Source organism: Tauraco erythrolophus, chromosome 8, assembly GCF_009769465.1.
Source record: "Tauraco erythrolophus isolate bTauEry1 chromosome 8, bTauEry1.pri, whole genome shotgun sequence".
NCBI lineage: Eukaryota > Metazoa > Chordata > Aves > Musophagiformes > Musophagidae > Tauraco > Tauraco erythrolophus.
In genome coordinates, this window is record NC_141472.1 from 2,172,969 (window position 1) to 2,198,324 (window position 25,356).

Below are 25,356 nucleotides of genomic sequence, written 5' to 3' on the forward strand. Positions count from 1 at the left end.
AAAGAAATAACAACAGTAAATCAAGGGAACCACTCCAAGACACAATGTGCTCCTGCATTTCATTCTCCACTCCAGAACCAGGGAGAGACATACCTGGAGTTAGTCAGACCGCTTAAAAATGAGCAGAGATGCAGAAATTAGGGCTATGCACACAGTGTAAACCTCAGAAGCGGTTGCTGCCTGCTCTAGGGACATCCGCAGAAGTCTGTAGCTAGAAGATTGGGTTAAATTCAGACACTGCAGCAAGCAGCTTCCGAAAAAAGGCAATTTACCCTGCCAAGAAGAGGTAGCTCACGTCAAACCATGTTGACAGACCTGCACCACAACCAGCAGCCAAGCTGATTAATTTACAAATTGCTCTGTGTATCTATTTTCCGTTGGACACACTCTTACAACAAAGGAAGTATCTTACGTCTGATACTGGGATGAAATATGAGCAGAAAACAACTTTTAAACTCTTTTTAAGGTTTTGGAAAATCTTTCATTTCCTAGACCAGGTAAACAAGCCAAGACCAGATACTTCAGTGAGCTGAAATCTCATAAAAAAGAAAATTCGGTCTAAACCAGATTCAATTATTATTGTTCAATCAACACAATGGGTTTGTTGTTTTGGTTTTTTTTTTTGTTAAAAATGTGAGTTAATTTATAGAAGGAAAGCATGAAAAGCTATTTAATAAAATAAGCCATACGTTATCAGTTTTAAATGAAAGACGGTGCCTGACAATTTCAGCACTTTTCCCCTTGTTTTTTAAACTACTCCTTTCTCACAGAAAACCTCCCTGTCAGACATTTTTCAACTCTAAAAAAGTTGTCAAAAAAAACACTACTAGCTCTACCTGAAGTCTACACACAGGACGTTGGAGCAGATAAGCTTCTCTCACCCTGAGCAATTGTCTTGGCAAGAACATCCTGAACCTCTCCATGTAAAACCCAGCTTCTGCATCCTCAGAACCTGTGGCACCTGTGCCCAGAGCCATTTTCAAAGCTGAATGACTCTACAGCCCCTACGCTATGCCAAAACCAGCTCCCAGCGTTTCCACAGACTTTAGCATCAATCTGAAGACATGCCCAGTTGACCAGTTAAAAAACATCACCATAAAAAAAAAAACAGGAAACACCATCACAATCTCCTCTCTCCAGCACAGCAGACAGCCGTCTTTGATGCTGCCCTTCCTTCCGTGCCCCTGCGTCAGGAGTAGCTGCAGTTTCAAAACCAAAGCACGTGGCTGGGCTATTTCTGATGGGCAGAAGCAGAGGCCAGCTCCTGGGGGAATTCCAGCGTGAGCACAGCGTTTGTAGGATGACTGGCCAGATGGACACCCTCTCACTTCTAAGCCTTAAAGAAATGAAAGTACATCTATGAAAGTTTCACCAAGGGGAGGGGAGGGGGAAGGAAAAAAAAAAAAAAAAGGAAGGCAAAGGAGTTTCAGAGAAGACAGCCCCTTGAGCGATTTCCAAACATCAAAGAAAAAGGCCTCCAGCGTGTTCTCCTCACCTGATACCTTTGTTCCCCAACTCCACGCCTGCAGGCACATTCCTAGCGATGCACAAAAGGCTCCTGCAGCCCATGGACAGCTCTTCCTCTGCACGAATTACCTGCCTCCTGCTCTGATTACCTCACGCTGTCACTTCAGACCCATCAAAGTTCATTTTCTATGAAAAGTGGCTCTTGCAAAGCTAGGTGGGACCAACTGGGGAGTCTCAGTTCCAGAGAACTCCAGCAGTTCTGTAGCAGATGCAGTCCAGTGCAGCCAGTCTGCTCCTTCATCCGTAATGCGGTCATGGTTCAGGTAAGTCCTTCTGCTCCACTAATAGATTGTGGGGCACATGCTTGGGTGTTTCCTGCTTTCTTACCTCTGTTCACACTGTGATTTCCCTTCTTCTACAGGTCTGCGTTTCATTTTTTATGTTTTCTTCAAGGTTACCTCCTCCTGCCTGTCTCGGAGGTTGCCTCAGTGGCTTTGCAGAGACGCAGGGCAGGTGGCTGCATGTTTTCATGTTCACAAAGCACATCACAGTCAAAGCACACCCAGCTGCGCAGAACTGCTGCCCTTGAATGCACTCCTGTCATCACACCCACTCTTGTGGGGCAGGGTATTGGTAGCAAATGAGGCAGGCCCGGAAGGGTCTCTGGAGACAACTGGACTTGTCAGTCCCTTCTACTTCCCCCGGTCACATAAGGAAAGCTCCTGACCGTAAATTTGCTCCTCATCAGGAACTGCTGTCCTCTGTGTGCAAATTCAGAAGCAGTGCTCATGAGTTAAGCTAACCAAATGAGTTTTCCACACCCTGGAAACAGCAGGCAGGACCTGTCGGCGTAGCACTGCAGGCACGTTCAGTCTGTGGAACAGCTTCTTTCGTAGACTAATGCACAACGCGTCCTCCTAACAGCAGCACTTCCCTTTCGCATCCCAACATACAAAGCTTGTGTGATCAAACCCAGTTCCAGAGAAACTCTTAATGAACCGCTGCTCACTCCTGACCCTGCACTGCCGCACATCTCGAGGCTGCTGCAGATCCACCCAAGTTAAATCTGCCTCGTGTTGGTTTTGACAAGACTACTCCCAGTGCTGCCCAGGCTGAGACTTGTGATGCTGCAAGAAACAGGTTTGTGTGCAGGCAAGGAACAAGCAGCCCGGGACAGAGCTGGCCAAGTGGAAGGTGGGAGCACTTGCCTCTGTCAGCCTGCAGGCAGTGAAGGCTACGTGACAGTCTTGACCCCGTGCCGAGTGTCTGGGAGGGCTTCTCTGCCTCTTCTGTCTGCAAGGGCTTCCCTGGAGCTAGATGTAGTAAATAAAGCAGTTTTTGGTTCATTGCCTCTCCAGTTCCTCCATATAAAGTTTCTAGGGAATTTCCCTCAGCAGCAAATGACATGAAAATGAACATGCACAGAAATATCCCAGGAAAACCAATTATTTCCACTGTGTAAACCTAGGAGTCTGATCCAACCTTCTTTGAACTTGGTGGAACTTTTGTGTTTGCAATGAATGGTGCCCTAAACCCCAACTCCTTATTCCTATGGGTTGGCAAGAAAAGCTAGAGAACGGAGCTCACTCTTGGATTTGGGTTCAAATCCAGGTCTGTAAGCACATGCTGCCTGGCAGACATACTGCCTGGCACACGTGCTGCAAAGCCACTGAAATGCCTTTGCTGAGCTTTAAGTAATGCGCTAAACTTGACACCTGATCCCCAGAGTTTCAGGCCACTTTGAGCCCTGGACGTCAGCAGCCCCACACTGCCGGAGGCTGATCCCTCTGCCCCACCAGTGGCTCACAGCTCAGCCCCACTGCAGGTGGACGGAGAGGGCCCACCATCCTGTGGCAACTGAACTGTCCTGCTCGGTAACCTGCCCTCTGCTCATGGATTACATTCCGCATGTAAGACAAGACTTTAATTATTTTACAAAAGCACCAAATTCCTTGCAGCCTGTCAGAAAGAAATAAGAAAATCAATGAATTCAGAAGACTGGAGAGAGAAAGGGGGAAAAAAAAAAAAAGCCCATGAAATTAACACCTCTTTCATTCATATGAACTGAAGAAGAAATACTACTGGAGTAACACAAATTTTAATTTCTAAAACACCTAGTCAAGACCAGAACTTGGCCTGGGCTGTGGAGTAAAACCCAGCTCACTCTTTCCTCTCCAAGCAGGCGGGGAGCCAGGATACATTTTTTCAGCAGTGCCGCCACTGTAAATGGTACGATTTCTTCCCGACTGTAATGTTTATTGCATTTTACTGAAGTCATACTGTAGCTCAACACAGATCTGTCTGCCAAAGTTGGATGTTTTGAAACGCCACCCATTCCTGACCCGGGTGATTGAAATGGAGGGATTACTCTGTTCAGATTTAACTCTCTGCGAAGCATGTGGCCAGAGAAATCCCTGTGCTGTTAAAGCTCTCGAGTCACTCAAGTCAGGCAAAGCTACTCCATTACTACAACGCTTCAGTATTACTGGATTTATCTTGATTGCCCATATTTCTAAAAAGCTAAAAGGTGTTTTACACCTCGAGAACGTGGAGAATTTCTTACTTCATCGTTGAAAAATGCACAGATAGAGGGAACTACTGCAAAGAGGTGAAAAGGAGAAACTGCCACAAAAAAGTAAACGGATGGCATTGTTATTTTACATGGCATTATCAGGTGACCACGGCAGCATACTTGGATGTATGGGATAATGACATTTAAACTAACACTTGTCAGTGTTGAAAGTTGAATTCCACATCACACCAGATCCACCCTGAGTAGCATTTTCACACCAAACTCTCAAAACCAGTCTAATTCAAGCAGGCAAGCATTATGAGCTCTGTTGTAGGAGTGGTGATTCACAACAGAAAGCAGCAGAGGTGCAGGTTACCACAGGGCTAGGAAGGATTTCCTCTATCTACTCTAGACCTCAGTCCTTCCTCCCAGTCCCCTGCCCTTCTTTACCCAGAAGCCATATAATGAAGACTTTGAAAGCCCAGGACAACGTGCTTCTGTCTGCAGGAACCATAGTTAGGCAGGAGCGATCTGCTGTGTCCACCTTGCTGGGTTATTTAGCCCGAGCACAGGACCCAAGTGGTGTGGTGAACACTATTTTATTTCTAAAGCTAGGCTCGATGCTAGCTCAAGGATCCCTGTACGGAGCCCCGCTGCACGGTGTAGACATGCCTTGAGTCAGCTATCATTAGCTGGTATTAATCTTGACAGAGCACCCTGAACACAGCATCCTTAAAAGGGCTTAAGTGGGAGTTAGGCACTAGTTAACTTCTGAATTACAGCGTGAATTAAGTTATCCACTGAAGAAAGTAAAGGGCAATTAAAATTTCAGTTCACTATGAAGTCAAAGTGAGAAAGCCAATTTACACCAGCTAAGGATTTGGCCCAGTTTCTCCTTCCCATGATTTTAAGCCCTGTTTTGGTGCAGCAGAAGCTGCACGACGTGAAGTTATCCTGCTGCACGACACGGGAGACTCACGCCAAACATTCTGCGTATTGCTTTCAATAAATTGCTTGAGACCATTTGCAATCCACTGCATGCATTTCATTGTTTATGTGAAAACACTGGGGAGCAGGGGACACCAGTAAACAACTTTCTGTGGGATCCTTTGAATTTCCAGTTAAAAACATTTACCAATATATTATTACAATAAACTTTTTGGTTAATCCCTTGCCATAATCACTCCAAACAAGGCTGCCTATTTCTAACATGAGACAGAACTGAAACCAGTAAAAGGCTTTGAAATAAAGAAAACTGAGCATAAAATGTTGTCAATAGGTTGCAAAGAATCACAGGCATTAGTTATACCATGTAGCATGACAAAAGCATATCCAGATCCTTCACAGAGATTGTGTAAAATTCCAGCCTTACTGAATTTTTGTTTTTAAAAGTCCCACCCTTGTTACTGAGCATAATAAACTCATGAGCACAAATCTCATGGGGCTTAAAATCAGTATTTGTTTCTGGCCGTACCCAAGACACCTCTTTGCCTCGATACCACCTGTGAGCAACCTTCTGCTGGCTGGTCCCTTATCTGCGACTCCTCGGAGCCACTTCTGCAGCCCTAAGTAGGAGTACCTGGATGCGTTCCCACGTACTGATGCCAACGGGCAGGGAGCAACCTGACTCCATGCTAGTAAGTGCCCCTGTGCTCAGCACAGGGTGGCCGTGGACCCACTGCCAGCAGGGATCAGTCTCCAGACTCTCCTGACTGTCAGATCACGCCTACGATGTCTGAGGAGAGCAGTAGCTGGAATGGGGCTTTTTTTTTTTTCCCAGAAATAGTCTAACAGTGCCCTGGGGGAGAGGAGACAAGCACGCTAGCAGGCATGCTTGCATTTCTGAGCGTGGGGGCAGCCTTGGCCCTTCTCTCCATAGGGAGGAGGTGGGCAAGGGGAGCCCATGGCAGGTCCTGCACCGTGCCCCTGAGGTCTGTGCCACCACATGGAAGAGCCCTCCTTTCCCAAGGGAAACACAGCCATGCTGGAGGTGTTTCTTTCTTTTCTCCTACCCACCGACCAGCCAGCAAAGATGTGCTGGGATGCAAATGCCTCTGTGGTCCGTGCAGCTCTGGGGATACAGGGAAAGGAGCAATGAATGCCAGGCAGTCACAGAGCCACTGCAGCTTCTTCTACAGGGCAGGTAACTCCTGCAGCAGCCCTGCACGCAGAGGGTACTAAAGGGATTTTTAAACAAATTCCTTCTTCCTCCATGTATCCTAGCAACACCTCTCCAAGGTTAGAGATGTGATGGCTTGCCCACCTGTTGCACAGGAAGCCTGAGGCAAGTCACATATTGCTTTCTTCCCAGCTCACTCCACTAGCACGAAGCCCCAGCGATAAAGGAATATGCCACGATCAGCACACCTCAGTCTCATCTGCTTTACTTTATACTTATAGTAAATGTGCAGACCTTGTAAAAAAAACAACAACAACAAAACAAACAAAAAACAAACCCACAAGCCAAGAAACTGGTTGAAAGGTTGAAAATAAACTTTTGTCATATGAGATGTCATTCTTTTCTCCCCCCTCTAAAGCACCCTTTAACATTTTCCATTTCTTGTGTGGGAAAAAAGATCCTGGAAATGTTATAGAAACGATCATAGAACTTTAAAATTTTGTTTTACAGACAATTAAAAAAAAATTAATCACAACTTTTAAACAAACTCAAACTATTACAAAAATCTGTAGAAGGTGAAATTTACAATGAATCGCTTTCGACACTCGGTGAAGATGGTCCTTTCCCTATGAGTCTCCTGTCCATCAAATCAGATTTTCTTTCTTTGACTATCCCTGACCAAATCCCTTCAGCTACATTTGTCACTTGAACCTCAGCTACCTTAATTTATCATTTGTCTGCATTCCTGCCAAACAAGCAAATCAGAAACTACAGATTTTGCTGGTTTTTTTTGTGTTACTGAACTAATCGCTGCTAAGTCCATGTCATTCTAATATATTAAAGGAATGGAAGGGTTGCACAGGCACACGCAGGGGAGCCTCTGTCCTCAGGGCCAACAGGGGAGATGAGGTTATCGCTGCTCAGCCAAAGATGCATCATTTGCTGTAGATCCCTCTTATTCATCTTCACTCTGAGGAAAATCTGGGCTCCTTCATAAGTGGTTTTGGCACGTGTGAGTTATCCTTCTTTCCCCACTACTAAAGATAAATGCTGTAATGAAACACAGCCATCAGGTATTCTCTAAATCTGGAGCACTCACAGTGTGACCATGATGATGCCCTTTCATGGCTAAGTTAAGGTTGACTGCCTGGCTACCTGGGGCAGACAGGAGTGATTTGCACTAGCTCACGGGCAATGAACAGAAGAAGGAGGCATCCCTTCTCCCTCAGCGTCAGTTCTTCTGCTAACCTCAGCCTCAATAATACGTTCAGTGTGTCAAACCTTCCTTCTTGCTTTCAGGCTGCTTGGCAGCTGCATCTGCAAGCTGAGATGAGCCCAGCTGAGATGGCAGCAGCCACTTCATTAGTTCAATGCCTATTTGTTTTTGACACTTTTGTGGAACCATTGACTACGTTTTTGTAACAAGTGAGAGAAGGATTTTTATAGGTAAGGTTTTTTGCAAGTGTCACATGAATTTTAGGACGTGGTCCTGGCAAAGAAAAGTCCCTTTCAGGCTGACAGACATCACGAGTGAGAACTGGATCATGTTTTCTGTGTAAGATAAAACTTACTGCCTTCATAGCTGTCATTTTTTTTTACAGCGTAAGGGAGGAAATTCAAGCATTTAAAGTTATATTTAAATATGAAAACATGATAGACATATCTGACAATAAAAACGCAGCTGTTAACAACACGCTGAAAATGATGCCATGGTACTACTTCACAGGAGGCTGATACCCTGACTCTGGCTAAACCTAAGGATAATCTGCAGGTGAGAGAAGGTTCCTCATTTATTTAACACAGGAAATAGTGTTTATATTTGCATGTTGTGCAGTACCGGGCAGAAATACGCTCAGGATCCCATCATCCAGACACGGCACAAATAAGAACAGAACTTTCCAAATTTCTGTGGACAAGGCATAAGCCCTGGAAAGACAGTTCTTCATGTGCGAGGCAAGAGATAAGTTTATATTTTACTCAAGTGGAAGAGATGCACCATTCAAAGCCAACCTCTTGAAGTCTGCAGTGGACTGGAAGTTTGAAGGACGCAAGCTCACAGGGGCTGCTTCATCTTAATAACAAATCAGTGCTTGCTTCTGATGTAAATATGGAGCAGTTGATGGACACAAGACAGGTTCAGACACAGCTGATCTATCACAGCCTTGCAACATCACCAATTCCCACATCCACCAGTTATTTTTATGCAGCTACTAATGCTGTTATGAAATTTAATTATTAATATGCTCCAGGGAGAGCATTTGCAACAAGCAGCAGGCTGTGGGTTAAAATAGCCAGGTGCATCTTAACCAGTACACAAAATGGTCCAACAGGTGGTGAAGAGATTCACGAAGCCCTGGAACATGCTATCCAGAAAATATTAAAGAGTATTTGGAAGCATGCACTGGCTCATCTTCAGCACCCAGAAGCTATTCTAAGTGTGCAGTGGGGACAAGCTAGTGTTATTAGCACACTTTTCTTCCAAGACACAACAATACATTTGGAGCCAAATAACCCCATTAGAGGGCTTTGTAAACACCTAAATCAGATGAAGTGGCTGTGATGACCTCATGTTAGGAAAGATTCAGAGGCTGAGCTAAGGCAGGTTTTCTTATGACACTTGAAAAGAAAGTCAAGCTATTTGCTGAGCAGTTTTGGTTCTGTGCCTATCGTGTAAAAGCAGCTTCCAGAGAGAATCTCTGGAGTCAGATCAACCATCTATTGGCACAGGGCAGCTGGTTCAAGAAGAAAATCTTGAGCTGGAGCCTACAGGATAAGTTTTTTTTACCTTACTGAGCAGCAAAGCCATGGCTAAACAAGCACTGAAAATACAACCCTCACTTCCTGGCAGAACGTCCACCTCAAACTCAAGAGGAAAGGGTTCCAAGCCTCCTCTGGCCTTGGCCTCACCTCGCCTCTCTGTCTCAGCTTCACCCAGCGTAATGTCTTTTAGAGAGCATTTGGAGACCCTCAGACAAGAAAAAATATATGAAGAAACAGGTAATACTATTATTACCCAATGCTATAGCTCTGCATTATGTGAAGGCATAGACAGTCACAATGAACACCCTAAATCAGAAGGATGGGAAGAAACGTGGGAACAGAAGAGGGAACTGAATTATGACAATGCTAGAAGAGTAGTAGATGGCAGGGATTTAGAGACCTTGGGAAGCACTCTGATATCACCACGATGGTCTCAGTAAAGAAAACTGTTAAAAATATGACCAGAAAAAAGAGTCTGATCAGAAGAGTCAGCCAAAACTGTTTTATTTTGTAAAATATTTCAAGCCTCCTTTTCCCTCTTTTTTTTTTTTTTGAAAGCTTAGCTGTATGGCGTGGCGAGGCTTGAACAGGGAACTGCAAGCACTTGTCTGCGACTCTGAATACTGTGACACGAGAAAGGCAGAGAGTGAAGGGTGCCTAAATATAGTTCAGAAGGCTCCCACCTCTCTGTACTCAGGTTCAGACTCCACATGCAGAGGAGATTTTCCGTTAGCATTTAGCCACTAGCAGAAATAAGGTCATCTCACACTCACCAAAGCTAAAAAAAGTAGAAATGATCATAGCTGATGAGGAACCAGGTATAAATAACATACTTCCAGTGAACTCCCTAAGGAGAGTTTGCCACTGCCTGTACTTCATTAAATCACAGTCCAGTGATATTTAGCCAATTTTTAATCTCACAAACCACTGATTGTAGATCCTCAGTTGGAAGAAATGAAACGTTGGTCTATCCCATATCATGATCCATCCCTCAATTTACAGATGATCATAAAACCATGGACTTTGCTTACATTTTTGTCTCAAGAAAATAAGCACGTTTCTCACAATATATAATACACTATTTTTGCTTAGAAAAGGGAGTTCTAAGATTAAATACACTAAAGATCAAGTCTCCCCCTCCCATCCCCTTCCTCTCCCCCCAGTGCAGCGGCAATGGCACCAGGCAGCAGCAACAGCAGAGGCAGAGGGGATGCTAAAGCCAAGGTAACTTGGCAGAAAGTATCGAACACCTGAAGCAACACACATGCAATAACCAAGGATCACAAGGAAATCAACATGCTCATGTTCTCGAAACGAAGGAGAAAGCTCATCTGCTCTTTCAACAACTACTTCTGTTTCGAATATGCTCTTGGCACGAATTCCATACACAGCCTTTGATCAGCTTTTTGAGAAAAGCACAGTTGTGAACCAAAAAAGCAAGAAAGTACCAATGAGCCTCTCAAACAACGTACAACTGCCAGCCTCTTGCGGCACCTCTGTTATTTGCACAATGCAAGTAACTGAGGGCACCGAGGCAAATACTCAACATGTTCATTTTTTACCTTGTGACTAACCCATCCCATTCACAAGTTTCACTTACCCGTCAAGTTCTTCAAGCCAAGTTCCCTGAGTCCGAAGTTCCCGTCCTTTCTGTAGTTAAGAAATATCGCCAAAGCATATCGCTCTTCGTAGAGTTTCGTCCCACGAACGATGCGCAGGTTCTCCAGTGGCAGGTATTCAAACTGATTCAAAGCCACCAAAACGTAGCCTGTGACTTCTCGGATAGACTGAAAGACAAAAATTCAACAAACGTATTAGAAATGGTCCATTTTTATATTCTGAATTTTTCATACAGTAGATGCTTTAGTATAACATACTGCTAACCAAGGGAAAATAAACAAACAAACAAAAATTTGGAAAACAAATTCTGTTTCAACTTATTGATTTGAACCATACTTCTGTTTCAATTTAACTGAGTTTATTAGAGATGCTGGTTGGAAAACAAGAAAATGAAGAGACAGACATTCTTTTCAGTTTTATTAAAATTGAGCAGAAATTCACGGTAAGTATTAAAGATGTATGAAAGGATGACTTTGCACAACTCAAAGAAGAGAGCAGGTCAAAGGCCTCTGCAGGACACGAGCAGAATCCACCAGGGCAACGAGACAGCTCAGATAAGATTGTCCATCTGCAAGTAACTCTCTGTTGTACAGGATATTCCAGGGTGAGACTGAAGGGACACAACACGGGGTAAGAGAGACACCTCAGGAAGAACCCATCATCAAACAGAAACGGATGGTAGAAATGGGGGGCAGTAAATTAAGTAACAGTAAATAAAGACAAACCACACGTGTATTAACATTCACTTTTGTAATTTTAAACTAAATCAATCACTGAACATTTGCAAGGATTCAACTTCAAGTTTCATTTGGAAGTGTTGGAACCATATGTGCTCTATATTCCAAACTTTGATCAAAACCGATATCAAAACCTTTAGCAAAACGATTGCTGCATCTTTGGGTTGGCTGAAATCTTTGATTTAGATGAACTACTCAATAACCCTCCCGCTCATACTCAGGAATTGATTGCCTGGGTTGTAAAGGGAAAACACACTGCAAAACCCAATAATCTGAAATAGTTTTTCAAAGTCCAAAAGATTAACAAAACTAAGACATTTTCAGAAAGAAAAAAAAATTATTTAAAAGCATGCTTTTCTAGAAAACAAAGTTCACTCTAGGCAATTTAAATAAGTGGCCTAGAAATCTGCAAATGCCTTTGAAAAGTGTCTTTTCAACACTGGCATCGAGCCCCACCATCCTCAGCAGGACTTACACAGGCTGAGGGCTGCTCCTGCCCAGAGGATGGGACCTCCACGTTGGAAAGGGTCTCTCAAACATGCTTTTCAAATCTCACCTAATTCCATGCCTGCGACAGCCTGCAACCACTGTATATGCATATATTTATGCATGTATGTATATTTAATGGACAGAAATTGATATAACTACTTGTGTGCTTAAGTGGATGCATGCACTTTTTTCTTCCCTTTGGCAAAGTCAATACCTTAAACAACACACAGAAAGAAAAATACTGATAAGAGTAACGTGCACAGACTATAAGTAACACGACGGGAACTCCAGTCAATATCGTAATAAAAACAAACAGGCAAACACTAGCAGGCATCAAATTAAACGTGTTGTGTATGTACCATTAACACAGGCAACATGGATTTGCAGCACAAAGGACAGGCTTTTGCTTTGCTGCTTCAGCGCTGTTGCCATGATTTCATAGGTAAGTGTGCAAGAGCCTTTTAATTAGGTTTACAAAAGCTCGTAGGGTTATTAACAAGTGTGGCAGTACACACACGGAAGGATTTACGTGCCACAAGCTCTAGGCACTAGCTGTCCTTCTAAAGTCAAATGTCTGTACGCAGCTGAAGCTGCTGAAAAAGCTCTGGAGCTATTTCAAGACTTGCTTGGCATCTAAACAGAGCACAGAGTCATTACAGGACTTTGATGAGAACCCAGCGAGTTGAGCTAGGTTGAGAAGTACGGTTCAGTAGCTCAATATTAAATATAGAGCTGCATTATACCCTGGGACACTGATTCCATTATAATCAGAAGCTTTCCAGCACTTTCAGGATAGCTCTTCGCTTTCAGACATTTCAGCTTAACCAGTTTGGTCAGGAATTTGTGTCTCATCATACGTAAAAATTTTCTTAAGCTGGCTTTTTAGCCTCTCTCCAGAATTCAGGAAATATTAAAATTATATTCAGGGCTTCAATTTCTCCACTGATATTCTAGGGACACTGTGACTGCTCTGATTAATTTAAAGGGATGGTTAACTTGGCATTGAGTTGAAAAAAATTAAAAATAGTTCCAAAACTGCATCTGACCAAGTCCTCCCTGCTAATTTTTGTCACTTAAAACCATGTTTTCTATTTTTAGGGTATGTCTTAATTCATCGCCAAACAGCAAGTCCACTTGAAAGGGCCCTAATTCAGTATGGCACTGAAATTACATACACGCACACTCAGCAGCAAGTCTTCCTTCCAAAGCAAAAAACGACAAAGATTTGCTGTTGATAATTGTGAACTACCCCTTTAGCCCTGTACTTTGTTTGTGTGGTTTATCTGACCGAAATGACAAATTATGCCAAGGATTTTGACAAGCCAGAGGGTCCTTTCCAGTCCTATGGCTTCCATCATATTGCAACATCTATTTATTTGCTGGAGAAACTGCTACGTTACCCCTTGCAAAACAAAATTATGGAAAGAAACCAAAGGGTTTCTAATTTACTAGAACATAATAACCTTACTGATCAAATCTAGTGGTCTGTTATATTAATTTAGGGTTTTATTTTATTTTTTAATTCAGATGTAAATGAAAAAGCCAAAGCAGTAACATGTTTTGCAGAATGGTGTGCTTTCTGACTGGTCCAGTCTGAAAAAAAGTACTAGGAGCAAGGCAGGCAGCTCAGGTTTTGGCCACTCCTGTCAACACTGTCACTTTCCCAGTCACTGCAAGTTTTGACATGATTCTCACTGAAAATGGACACCTGCCCACTTGGAGCTCCATCCAAGCCCTGTTGGAGTCACTGCAAAAACGCCTGTTGGCTTCCATGCAGGCTCACAAATCCTCACGCCAGACGGGATCAGACAGCCTGATCTCTTCCTCTGCAAATCATGCCAAGATAGGCACGATGTGAACCTCTCATCCTTTCTATACAAGGCTGAATACTTTCTTGTGCAGGTATCCTGCACTCAGGTATAAGCTCAGGTATCCTAGTGCTCTATTTTAGCTGCTTTTGCTTCAGCATTAATGTTTCCCACCAAGAAAGTGAAGTTCCTCACTGTGGTGGTAGTTGAGAGTCACCTCCTGGTTTGATTCTCCTGCTAGGGCTGGATGTCCTCACAAAAATACATTTCCCCTTAGTCAGTCCCACAGGAAAAAAAAAAGGGAGACAAGGACGCAAAAACATTTCGGTTCCCATGACCTACAATTGCAAGGGAAAGAGGCAGATTAACTAGAAGTTTCTGAGGGGGAAAAACAAATGAACTCTGGCAACATCCAATCTCGATTGCTGACCACTGATTTTGTGGGATTCCCCTCGCCCCCATTACAGCATTGTTTTGACTGGGAATTCCTACCAGAGTGATCCTGCTTTTCCTTGTCACCTTTCCAGCTCTTGAGACATGGCCTGTTATGTGAAGGAGCCATCGAGTGAGGCAGTGACAGCCTCAGCCTCCCGTAGCACTCCTGCCGCTTCCGTAAACGTGTTTCTGCACCCCAAGGTTGGTTGGGATGGCAGTGGGAGTGAATGCACAGGTCTGAATGTGGAAAAGGCTGAAAACCCCAGGCTCCCCGTCACTAAGGGACAAGGAATATGGCTCATCGAGCCCTCTGAGCGGATGCCTGGCTGTTTGAGAGCAGGTGAGGAGACACCTCTGAGGATTGAAGAGCCAAAGGTGTCTGCTCCTCTGACTGGGCCGTTAGTGTCAGATCCTGAAATAAGACGGGACTTATTTCTATAGCAGGAAGCAAAAGGAGTGGGGAAAAAATAAACAAACGCATTAAAAATTTATAAATCAAAGGCCTCAAGAGCCGCTTTAAAACCACACCAAGCCACAGGATTCCAGTCTGATATATTTACCAGAGAAAAGCTCTTCATTTCAGACAGGAGATGAGTACCTGTGCCCCACGGCTCCTGCCCCTGCAGCACCGCAAACCGGGCACAGCAGCCCATCGACCAGTCTCTAACACCGCCAAGTTTGGGGTTTTAAACCTAAAAACACGTTACCCTTCCACAACAACGGACCCAGTCAAGGCACATATCCCGAAACTCCTCGAGCCTCCAGCCGCTGCGCTGCCCCGGGGGCTGCTGCGCCTCAGGGGCTGCACAACATGGCGGGCGCCACAACATGGCGGGCGCCACAACATGGCGGCTGCACAACATGGCGGCTGCACAACATGGCGGGCGCCACAACATGGCGGGCGCTCCCCTCAGCCACGCGCAGACACGGGGGCCTGGAGCGGCACCAAAAATACATGCCTTCTTTTCAGAGGTTCTTTTTCAAGTGATGAATTGTACAAACGAGCAACAGATAACCCGTTCCTGTAATTACAACTAGCATTAGCTGAGCACCGGTGAAGCGTCTGGAGCTCCCAACAGCAGAGCCGGAATGACCCCGTCAGTCGGAGTGAAAGGCGGGATTGTTCCTTGCCATCTTAAATCGTCCGCCGGCTCAAGCCAAACGAGCCTGAGTGAAACGGAGCAAAATAACAACAAAAACATCATCATTCTGCCCAGAACAACGGATCAATGAACGATTAGGGACGCTGATGTTTCTCATACCACCACGGAGTCATCTCCACAGCTACCGGGAAGGTTCGGCTGCGGCTCAGGCACCGAGGAGAGCTGTACTGCGAGCCCTTATTTCAGCTGCAGACACCGGATTTATCCAGTTGCTGAACCTGACCCAGCAAAACCCTCGCTGCTGTATCAGACCAGACACACGACCCCGGCACAGGAGTCGGAGCAACGACAACCTGCTACGGGGGTCAACTCGTGCTGGTGGGACACCGACTAACTATTTTTGAGGTTAATTTGACCCTTTTCCATAAAAGCTAAATATGCTTCAAGTCTGCTTTGATCTCACTCCGAGAGCGTCAATAAACACGAGGGCAGGATGTGAGGATCACTGGATAAATGAGTGTGTTTAATTGACAAACATTAAAAAAAATAGATATAACAAATCTATATTCAGTATATTCACTCGAGAGACCAAGACAAAAGCCTTTTCTTTTCCAGCACTCGTTTGCAGTGAGACAGAGGTGCTGTGGTCCCCAGGGGGATAAAGAAAGGCAGCTACTGGGAAAAAAACTGGGGAGGCACAGGGGTTTCCATAGGGAAGGGGTTGTTTCCTCTTCCACCACAAGGAGGGAAACAGAAAGGGCAAATAACTTTAAAATAGATATAGGTAGGGAATAAGCCAAGTAGACACTTTTCATTGCATCTGTGGCAAATACAGTAATTTCTATTTTCAGGGGATATCCATCCCACGAGGCAGCAGCAAGGCTCCTCGCGCGGCTCAGCTGCCAGCAGATAACAGACATCTCCTGACTCTGATCCAAGCAGCCAGGGTGACCCTCCAACGTGAACTGTGTGCTTCATCACATTACAGCAAATCCCAAGAAAGTCAGATTTCTAAGTGATACAAAGGGGAAAATATTTCTTAAGTGCATCATCCTTTATTCCACCTTAACAAAGGTGAACACGGCTCAGTAAAGTCATGATTACAATAACAAAAACGTCATCTCCTTCAAGAAGGTTTTCATGTCTCGAGTCGACTTGAACAGAGCTTTTGCCATTTTGCTTTTTGATCAATTAAAAGGTACGCATTTCCATCTAGTTAGAACTCTGCAGCACCCAACTGGCCAAATCTGTTTCCCGTTTTTGTTACGAGGAAAAACCACAATACTGGAAAGACAACTCTTGCTTAACTAGAAACAAGTTCTCAGGGCAATCGTAATATCCACCCTCACAAAATTCAGTCAGGCATGTTTGTGAGTGTGCTGGAAACCTAAACCACCACCAATTAATTTTCATTATTTTTTCATACCTTTTCACCCATGCAACGCAATACATCTTCCATTGTCACAAATAAAAAAATTAGTGCTTACTGAATAACCACGAAGCGGCCTCCAAGCAGCTACAGCACTTCCAACGCTAACTCTAAGGGAAGCACTAATATCCAAAATGTGGAAATAGCTAACCTATTGCAATTCCTGGAGCTCGGTTAGCTGTTCCACACATTGCTCATGGATGGTTATGAATTTTTAATGACACGATAAACTGAGATTTTCAAAAGAGTTCAGGAGATGTATTTATGGGATTCAGGCATAGGGCTGCTGCCAGCTTCTCTCAAAGCCCCATCCATAACCATGAGAAATATATAGCACACACCGACATTTCTCATGTCTAACAGGACACTATTTAGAGACAATGTCAAAGCTAACACACAGCACGCACGTAAGGAATTTTGTTCCACAACAAGCTTATATCTTGTCTCCTTCCACGCTGTGCATCCTTCAATTACGTCAACACTTGTGAAATTGTGATGTTAAGCCCTTCTGAGCACCAGTGGTTTTTCAGATACGCTGTATAAGCTTCAATAAAAAATCCCCCAAGTTTGAGCACACTGATGAATATCAGGACATAGATTGTGAAAAACATTTTTCTGGTCCCTGATCCAGAAGCAAGTGGTGTATCATAACTAGAGTTGCTTTGGCAGCGGCAGAGAATTTATTGTCCGAAACACTAAAGTTGCAGTTTAGATTCAAATTTGTTACCAGAAAAAGATAAACTTCTGGTAGTCTTTCAGGTTGCTTTAAGATGTATGAAAGGCGAAGGAAGAGCTTAGTTGTAATTTTGTTAAGAGCAGTACCTGAAGAGCCTTGTGCTGCTGCTGTATGGCTGAAGAATCGAACAGTGATTCAGTATTTAAGACAGCTGGCAGAAACTTTAAATCATACTCTTGTCCTCACAGACATCTAGTCTTCTTTGGTAACACGCTTACAAAATGTTAATAATATCCTGAGCAGCAGATCAATGGATTGAACATAGCATTCGATTTCCTCAAATTTAAAGTAGCAGTCAGTTAGATGCATCTTTTGTTAAAGGCATCAGAAATTTGTAAGTGAAGATTTTGCCACATAATTTATAGAACCCACCTTGGGAACTGTTGAACTAAAGCTTTGTTTTCTGAACGGCTGGTCTTTGCATTTCATTATTGCAAGAGCGGGACTTTTCATATATTAAAACAGGAGAATTAGCTGTGTAGTTGAGTTCGATATAGGAAGGCACTGTTGCACACGAGGCAGGTTAGGCTGAGTCTGAGCTAATATACATTACAGAAGGGTCTAGGGAGGGCTTGGTAGTAAAACAAATGCCATTCTAGAATCCATTAAGCTGCAGATCAATGCCCAAATCTGGCATTTAGAAACAAAGCCCCATAAATAACACAAAAGTGACGGGGGCGATGGACGAAAACACGGGGAGCCTTTTGAAATGTGTATCTTAACTCGTTTTGCGAAGTATTGCTGGGAAAACAACGTGGAACATGAAAAATAAACCAATAATAAATAAAATAATGTCAGAATTGGAACATTAAACAGAAATAATAGTAAGTAACAGGACAAAAAAATCCACCCTTTTACTTTCAAATTCTGAAATACAGTTTCTAAAGACGTATTCTTCCTGTTGACTTAGCTGGACTTAACCTCAGGTGTCAGCTTGCACCACGTGTCTATGCCTGTTTTTCAGTTAAAAAAAAAATAAATCATATGAATAGAGAAACTGATCAGGCTTACAACAACATCTAAGAGTCTTCCCAATGTTTTCTGCCTAAAAATATAATTCCTCTATTTGTGTATCTGCTTAGGAGGCGTCTAACTTTCAGGTAGGCAGGCTGCCTGAGCGCACCCAATAAATCCTGAACTGTTCATGTTGAGCAACGTTACCACCGAGACAAAGTCTCCTCTCTGTAATGACTTGATCTTCACAGCTAACGTCTTTTTGTCCCGAGGAAAGCAACGGTTGACTACATATTTAGCAAGTCAATAAGAATTTTGACATTATATCTGTACTACCTGATTGGCCTTCAACGTATTTGCAGAGTGGTTTCCAGGAGAGTTTATTGTACCATCTCCCAAGGGAAAACACGGTCATAAATTAGATCAGAAAGACTAAAATGAGAGCATAATGCTGTTACAAAACGCTTCACCATTTGGGCTTTTTAGTAGTAGGTACATTTTGCAGAAACCCAAAGCACATCAGCTTATAGCTGCCCACTTACAGAATTTCCAACTGGAGAGATTGATGGCTTTTGCTTTCTCTGCGTTTGGGAGCTTCAATCAAGTAAATCATGGTTTCTTTCCAGGCAACATAAAATTGCACAAACTGCTATTTCATAAACAAAATAATATCAACACTCTGGAAGGATTTTAGGAAAGTAATAACCATGGGAAAAAAAACATTCCCTTTTACCAATTTCCCCCAGACAGCCAAAGCCTATGAGAAGCTGTGAGCACATTCAAGGGTTTCGGGATGCTTTCACCAGGAAATACAAAGCGAGGACTGTCTTATCAAACTGGTGCCTGAAACTGCTTTAGAGAGGCAGCACGGGCACTGCATTGGGATGTCTGCGTCCGATATCAGGTTTGATGTTTGTTTTTTGTAGCTAGACTCCATGGCCCTTGGAGCAGAGGTGCTCTCCTAACAACACAAGGACCCTTGACCCCAGTTGTTACCTTCACTGCACAACATCTGATGGTCTTGTTTACCCAAAGCACCGACTGCACTGCCACAGGCATCCCGAGATGTCAGTGGACTGAACCAAGTTGGTGTATTTATTTGGCAAACAAGATGTCATCTACAAAAGAGAAAAGCATTTGGTTCCTCATTGTTGTTCTTATTTGTGACACTCAATCCCCATGATGTTTGTGTCTAAGCTGAGCTGAGTCTTGGGAGGCTGCTTACTTGCTCCTCTGGATCACAAATCTGGTTGGAGCACACCATGGAGCCCATCCATCACTGATTCTCCTACTCACAGAAAGAAAATGGAATAGGAGGAGGAGTAGGACCAGTACTCACAGTCTCTCCCAGCTCAGAAGCACTCACGGCTTTTCCAGCATACACGCAGCCTGAGACAGCAAGCAGATGAAGTTTTATCCAGGGAACAAAAAGGAGAGATGAAAAAGGATGTCTTTCTCACGGTAGTTATGAAAGGTCAAGTGTCTGATCAGAAGTCAAATGGAAGAATACACATGACAAATGCAGTGCAGGCTGTAACGGGGTGACTGGAATGACACACCGCTGTAAGCAAGCTGCCTGCCAAGATCCTTGGAACGTTTCGTGGGCACTTAACAGCAGAAGGTGGGTTTATTTGTTCATTTAACAGATGAGGAGTGACAGGCTTTGTACACGAGACATTGTGATTTCTTTTTTCCTAGCACACACCCAGGTTAGTTGGTACGAATTACTGGCAAGCCTACAGTCAGCCAGGTAAGTTAAATGCATTTATTAAAATTTCTCCCCCATCTACTGGGGAAGCAATGGGAGCCCTCGGTTGGCACGATTCCCACTCCTTGGGGCGATGCAGAATGAATTAAACATCCCGGAGATCTGGTACAGAGGTGGAGCTGAGCAACAGGAGTTTTATATTTTGCTGTTCAAACTGCAGGAGAAGGTGTCAGGCCGCTCCTGAAAGCAAAAGGCTGTTTCTATTCCTGAACACAGGGACTGAGTACACATAGCGAAAACGTGTGAACCTTGCCAAATTTCAGCTAAACCACCTCAGCCGAGCTTTTGGGTTTACGCAAGAAGCCAGTGACTGGCTGGCCAATCCCAAAAAAGCAGTTAGCTCCTTTTTGGAGAGCTTTGCTTTTCCTTCCCAGGAAAATACTTCCTTAAGAACATACTTTCAGTTTGTTTCGTTTGTGCAACTGCCACTCTTTAATGAGTATTTTAAATGCATTTCCTGGGAGGAACAGTCTTTATTGGCACTCTAGGACATTTTTACACACATGAATTAGCGAACGTTGGAGGAGTTGTTGACTGTCTGGTTTCACTGAAGAGCAGAATCTTCACCCAAGTACTGGATTTTGGCAACTCTTATTTCTAGCTGAGCATATACAAATACACGATCTGAGCTCAACATCACCCCTTCCTATTGAAACTATTCCAGCCTTTGTAACTCTAATCTCTTCAAGAATAGAAACCCTGGAGAGATTCATTAATTGCTGGCTTTTGATTAGGTTTATTTCCATTAAGATAAAAAGTGGAGAGGCTTGTTGTTTTTAAAGCTGTGGTTTTGTTTTGTTTATCTAGAAGCTAGAGAATAGCTCTGTTATTCAGGCTTTAATAGATTGTTAAAGTCTCCTTCAAGGATAGATCCATAATTTATAAGATGTGAGCAATTAGTAAACGCATCTGATTTTCAAATTCAGAGGTATTCTTTAGGAAGGACACATAAACTCCAGATTTTGAGATTATGCAGGGTGCCACCAACCAGGAAAACAACCTCTAATCTGCAGTGACTGAACTAACCAGGAGATAAGATTTTTCTCTGCATTAATTCCACTACTTTTCTTCAAGGGGGTGTGTTGGAGGAGTTGTTGACTGTCTGGTTTCATTGAAAAGCAGAACCTTCATCCAAGTATTGGATTTGTAATGATTCTCCCACTCATTACGTTTTCTGTGTGGCTCCTGAACCGAGCAAGACGCACAATCTTACAGGAGATGGGAGCGTTTTTAACCATGTCTAGAATAACCAGACACCATAAATATACCATTCTTCCTACATGCAATTATTGAAACAATGAACAAACTGTGGTTCCCTCAATGTTCACAAACATTTTTTTTTTGGTTTAAATTATAGGTGAGTTTATGGAGGGGGGTGTTGGAAAAGTCTCTACATAAAATTCTTTCTCTCTTTTCCAGGAACAAGACTAGAAAAAGTCGTTTGCTCTTGACATAAAAATTCTAAAAAGCCTAAGAATTAAGACTCCAGAAGAAATGGTAATTTTGTAAAAGGAAAATATGGGGAACAGGGTAAGAGACCAGAGAGGAAAAGGGAACTACTCGTGGCCAGGAGCAGAGGAGGACAGAATGTGTCTCTCCTAACGCATGGCAGATTCAGGCAGCTGGCATTATCTCATTTCTGAGTGCTTGAGTTTGCAATCTTACTGCTTTATTTTTATATCATTTTGTTCTTTTTTTAGGAGAAGCAAGGCAGGAAAAGTGTAATAGTCTGCACAAGATATAATTTCCTTCAATACTTATCACCAGCAAATGATTGGACAAGCAATCTTTTGCCAATGGCTTAATTAGAGGAAACCTCTATATTTAATAATGTTCCTTAATGTACTGAACCACATACAATAGCTTGTTGAAGGAGAAAAAGCAGAGTGGTTATTGTCATAGCTAAGGGTGGAAGAAAGGTTCAATCATTAAAGTCATCACAGAAACAATATTATTAACCATACAGGAATAATCTCAAAGGAGTTCCCAGTTGATTGACAATGATAAAATAATGCAGCAAGTTAAAAAAGGGCCTCTCTCCTCACCTGTTTTTATTAATACTCATTACCTTTCTCTGAAAGACAGCTTTTCACAAGCTATTATTTTACTTAATATTAAACAAAATTAGCCATGGCAGATTTTGAATTCTCTCTTCTGAACCCCTAAAGAGCAGGTGCTCATCCCTGCATCCCTCGGCTGGCATGTGCCCTTCAGCAGGAGTGGTCCAGTGGCCAGAGCCCCAAAAACTCATGATGCACTTGTGACCCTGAGACGCTGAACGGCGCACTCGAGTGAGCCACACTGCGTCTGAAAACTACAGAAACAGTCAAGCCTGGGCTGAGTGGACTGAACTTACCCACTACTGCCTCCTTAATCCCACTGATCACGTCGGGGATGTATCCTCCCTCGGAAAGAGGATGCAGGGGGTTGAATGGTCATTCCAGACCCAAGACTTTACTGTACACAGCAGAGATTTCTCTTCCAACACGGGCCTTCTCTGCCCAAAGTTAGCAGCTGGCAGTTGGCTTGGTAGTGGTCTTGAAAACGCATCCCTCATTCAATATTCAGGGATACAAGGAAAGAAAAGACGGCTCAAGAGAGAGAGAAAAAGGAGCACTCAAGGACCTGACTACATCAGAAGGCCAGTAGTGGTATTTCATAGATATTAATTACTTTACAATCTGTAAACTGTACAGAAAGTGCCAGCTGCTGTGAGCTAGGACCATCAAAGGTCAGATTACCATGAAATCATTACAGGAGGGGCTGCTCTCACTTAGCATGTAATTGCTGAACCTAAGCACACTGCATATAACCAACAGGAAAATGAATTATTTAAATACTCTTTTTTTAACAAATAGTATTACCATTTCAATTATATCAGTATTAATTTAAGTCTAAAAAGCGCCTGAGGATTTTGCAGGATTACGTTTTGCCACTCTGGAGTTTTCAGAAATTTTAGATCTTCTGCACGACATACATATATGTGAAAATATATAGATATCTATATATAGCTTTTATATGTAATTACAAATATGCATGCATGCTAAAAAAAAAAAAAAGCATGTGTGTTTGTATTCCTGTAGGATTTGTTGTCTTTGGGTATTCTGGGTGTCTAAAAACACAGTCCTTAAGTAGTTTCCTCCCTCAATTGCATGCTGCTGTGAGACAAGAGAAAAATCCTGGCTAAAATGACAGATTTTTCTCAGTTGAGCAAAACCAGTTCATTCTCACAGCACCCTGCCTGACTTTAGGGCTCAATCGGCAGGTATAATATCAGGTTGAAGTTGCAGATATTTCTGGCTCCAAAGGACTTTTATTTTTTTCTTTTTACCCAATTCTCTTCTCTTTGTAGTAACCAGCGCTTTTGAGAGCGAATTGGGAAAACAGAAGATGGCAGGTCAGAGGTATTCTACTCCTGGAGATGGTTATAGTCAGTAAGTGCAGTGCCAGCCCCCATATCCATCCATGCTATTTCCTGAAGCACCATGTGTTTCCAGATGTTGCAGTCAGACAACTACTCTCTCCATACTGCTCCACTGCTTCCAGACAGAAGAAACACTTTGATTTCTATCAGCTGCTCTGAATTTCAGTTACTTTCTTGCATGATCCCACTGGCCCGGGGCTGTGTTCGCCCTTGCCTCCTGACCCACTCTTCCCAACTCTCTACCAGACGCACCAAACACACCTTTTCTCAAAAACTTCTTACTGAATGAAGAAATCCATTCAGGTTTCTTTAATTAATTCAATAATTTCATTTATTGAATAAATTTGGTTGGTGAGCATTAAATTGGATGGTGCAAGTCTTAATCATCTGAAGTCAATAAAAATTATTTCATAGGCTTTGAAATATGTCCTTAATTGGTCAGGGCTTCAAAAAATCATTTGGCCATACAGCCACCTTGCATAGATACTTCCAGGATGTCTCAAAGCCAGTCTTTTCTGTCCCTTAAACCCATGAGATATGATGGACTTGTTCCACGCAGACAGCGCTTGACGTGCTTCACCATTGGGGAAAGCTCGTGTGTGTGTGAGCTTGCACACCCTGCACTTCGCACCCTGCGAGTCCGACACGCCGGGGGCAGGAGCAGCTCATGTTCAGCTCTGACTCACAGAGGCAGGAAGGTATTTACAGTATTTTTCCCGATGGCCTTCCATGGATGGCTGACCTTTCGGCTGAATACTTCAGCATCCTACTTTGCCAATGCCTGTTACAGGACTTTCCTATCCCTATTTGACCCTGCCAGTCCATGAATATTTGATACTAAATTAAAGCATTACAAACCAAGGGATAAATTCCGTTCGGGATGCAACCCTCGCAGACCTTAATTACATCTGCCAGCGTGACTGTTAAAGGCCTGTTACTGCAAGAGCTTTGGGCTTTGGCTTCTGCTGAACCAAAGCTTGAGAAAGAAGGGACCTGTCATCTGCCCACGCCTTCTCAAAACCAAAGGGCTTTCATTTCACTTGACATTTGCTTATGTGCTGGTGCTTTCCTGTAGTTCAAGCTGCTCGCAGGTATTGACAGCAATTAGTACATCATCTGAGCTTTTGTTTTGCTACTACTGAATAAGCTAAACTCAACTCTTCTCTTTTTTTAGAGGCTCTCTATTCCCTTCCACCAGCCCAGGAGTCCGTTTCTCTGCTTCTCTGTTCCTCATCTATAAGAGAAGATATAGCAAATTTTCCTTTGCCTTCATAAAATTGCCACCTTTCCCCTCACCCCGCCCACCCTCAAGTCCATTTAAGGCTGTAAGCTTTCCAGAAGAGGGAAAGGTCTGTGTCATACAATGTCCTTCCACTGCGTAACGGAATGCTTGACTGAAATGAAGTTGCAAAGTCAAGAGTAAAACACAAATTATCAGCAGTTACAGGAAAGTGGCCGTGATCTTTGAAAGTCAATGTCTACAGTCTAGTGAAAAGAGCAGAAAAGTTACTGTTCCATATAAGCATTTCTTTCAAATTACTCACTAAAACAGAGCTGATTATGATGTCTGCGCACGCTGTACTACAAATCCCAGCAACCATGCTGCCATTGCCAGCAAAGCTTCATTGGCTTTTCTGTCTTCTCTTTCCAACAATTCACGTTGGGCTCATATGAAGCCCAAAAACTAAGGTACAGCTGTCTCACCAGCACCTAAAAATCAGCAGGCTCCCCCTATCTAAAAAGATTAATTACAGCCCTGGCACTCCAACGGCTTTGCCTTGCCAGAATATTATCAAAACGGTACAAATGGCTACACGAGACTCCAGTGACCCAAATGACCAGATTCCCAGCAAGCTTCAGGGAACAAACAACGACCCCCTGGCTCTTGACAAAGCATCGTGGGCGAAGCGATCATGTCTGCTGGAGAAACTTCACTATCGCAGCCTTCGCCACCCTCACTGCAAACGGTATACTGGAAGATACGGATGAGACACG

General features: G+C 43.4%; 1 protein-coding gene across 1 annotated transcript in view; it reads right to left on the reverse strand.

Annotated features, from left to right (window-relative positions):
* The window catches only part of ERBB4 (erb-b2 receptor tyrosine kinase 4), a 390,281-nt gene that overhangs the window by 289,545 nt on the left and 75,380 nt on the right, over window positions 1-25,356 (reverse strand). Inside the window, exon 3 of the mRNA XM_086615834.1 lies at window positions 10,459-10,645. Within this exon, the coding sequence (XP_086471960.1) occupies window positions 10,459-10,645 (187 nt within the window). The remainder of the gene's footprint in view (window positions 1-10,458; window positions 10,646-25,356) is intronic.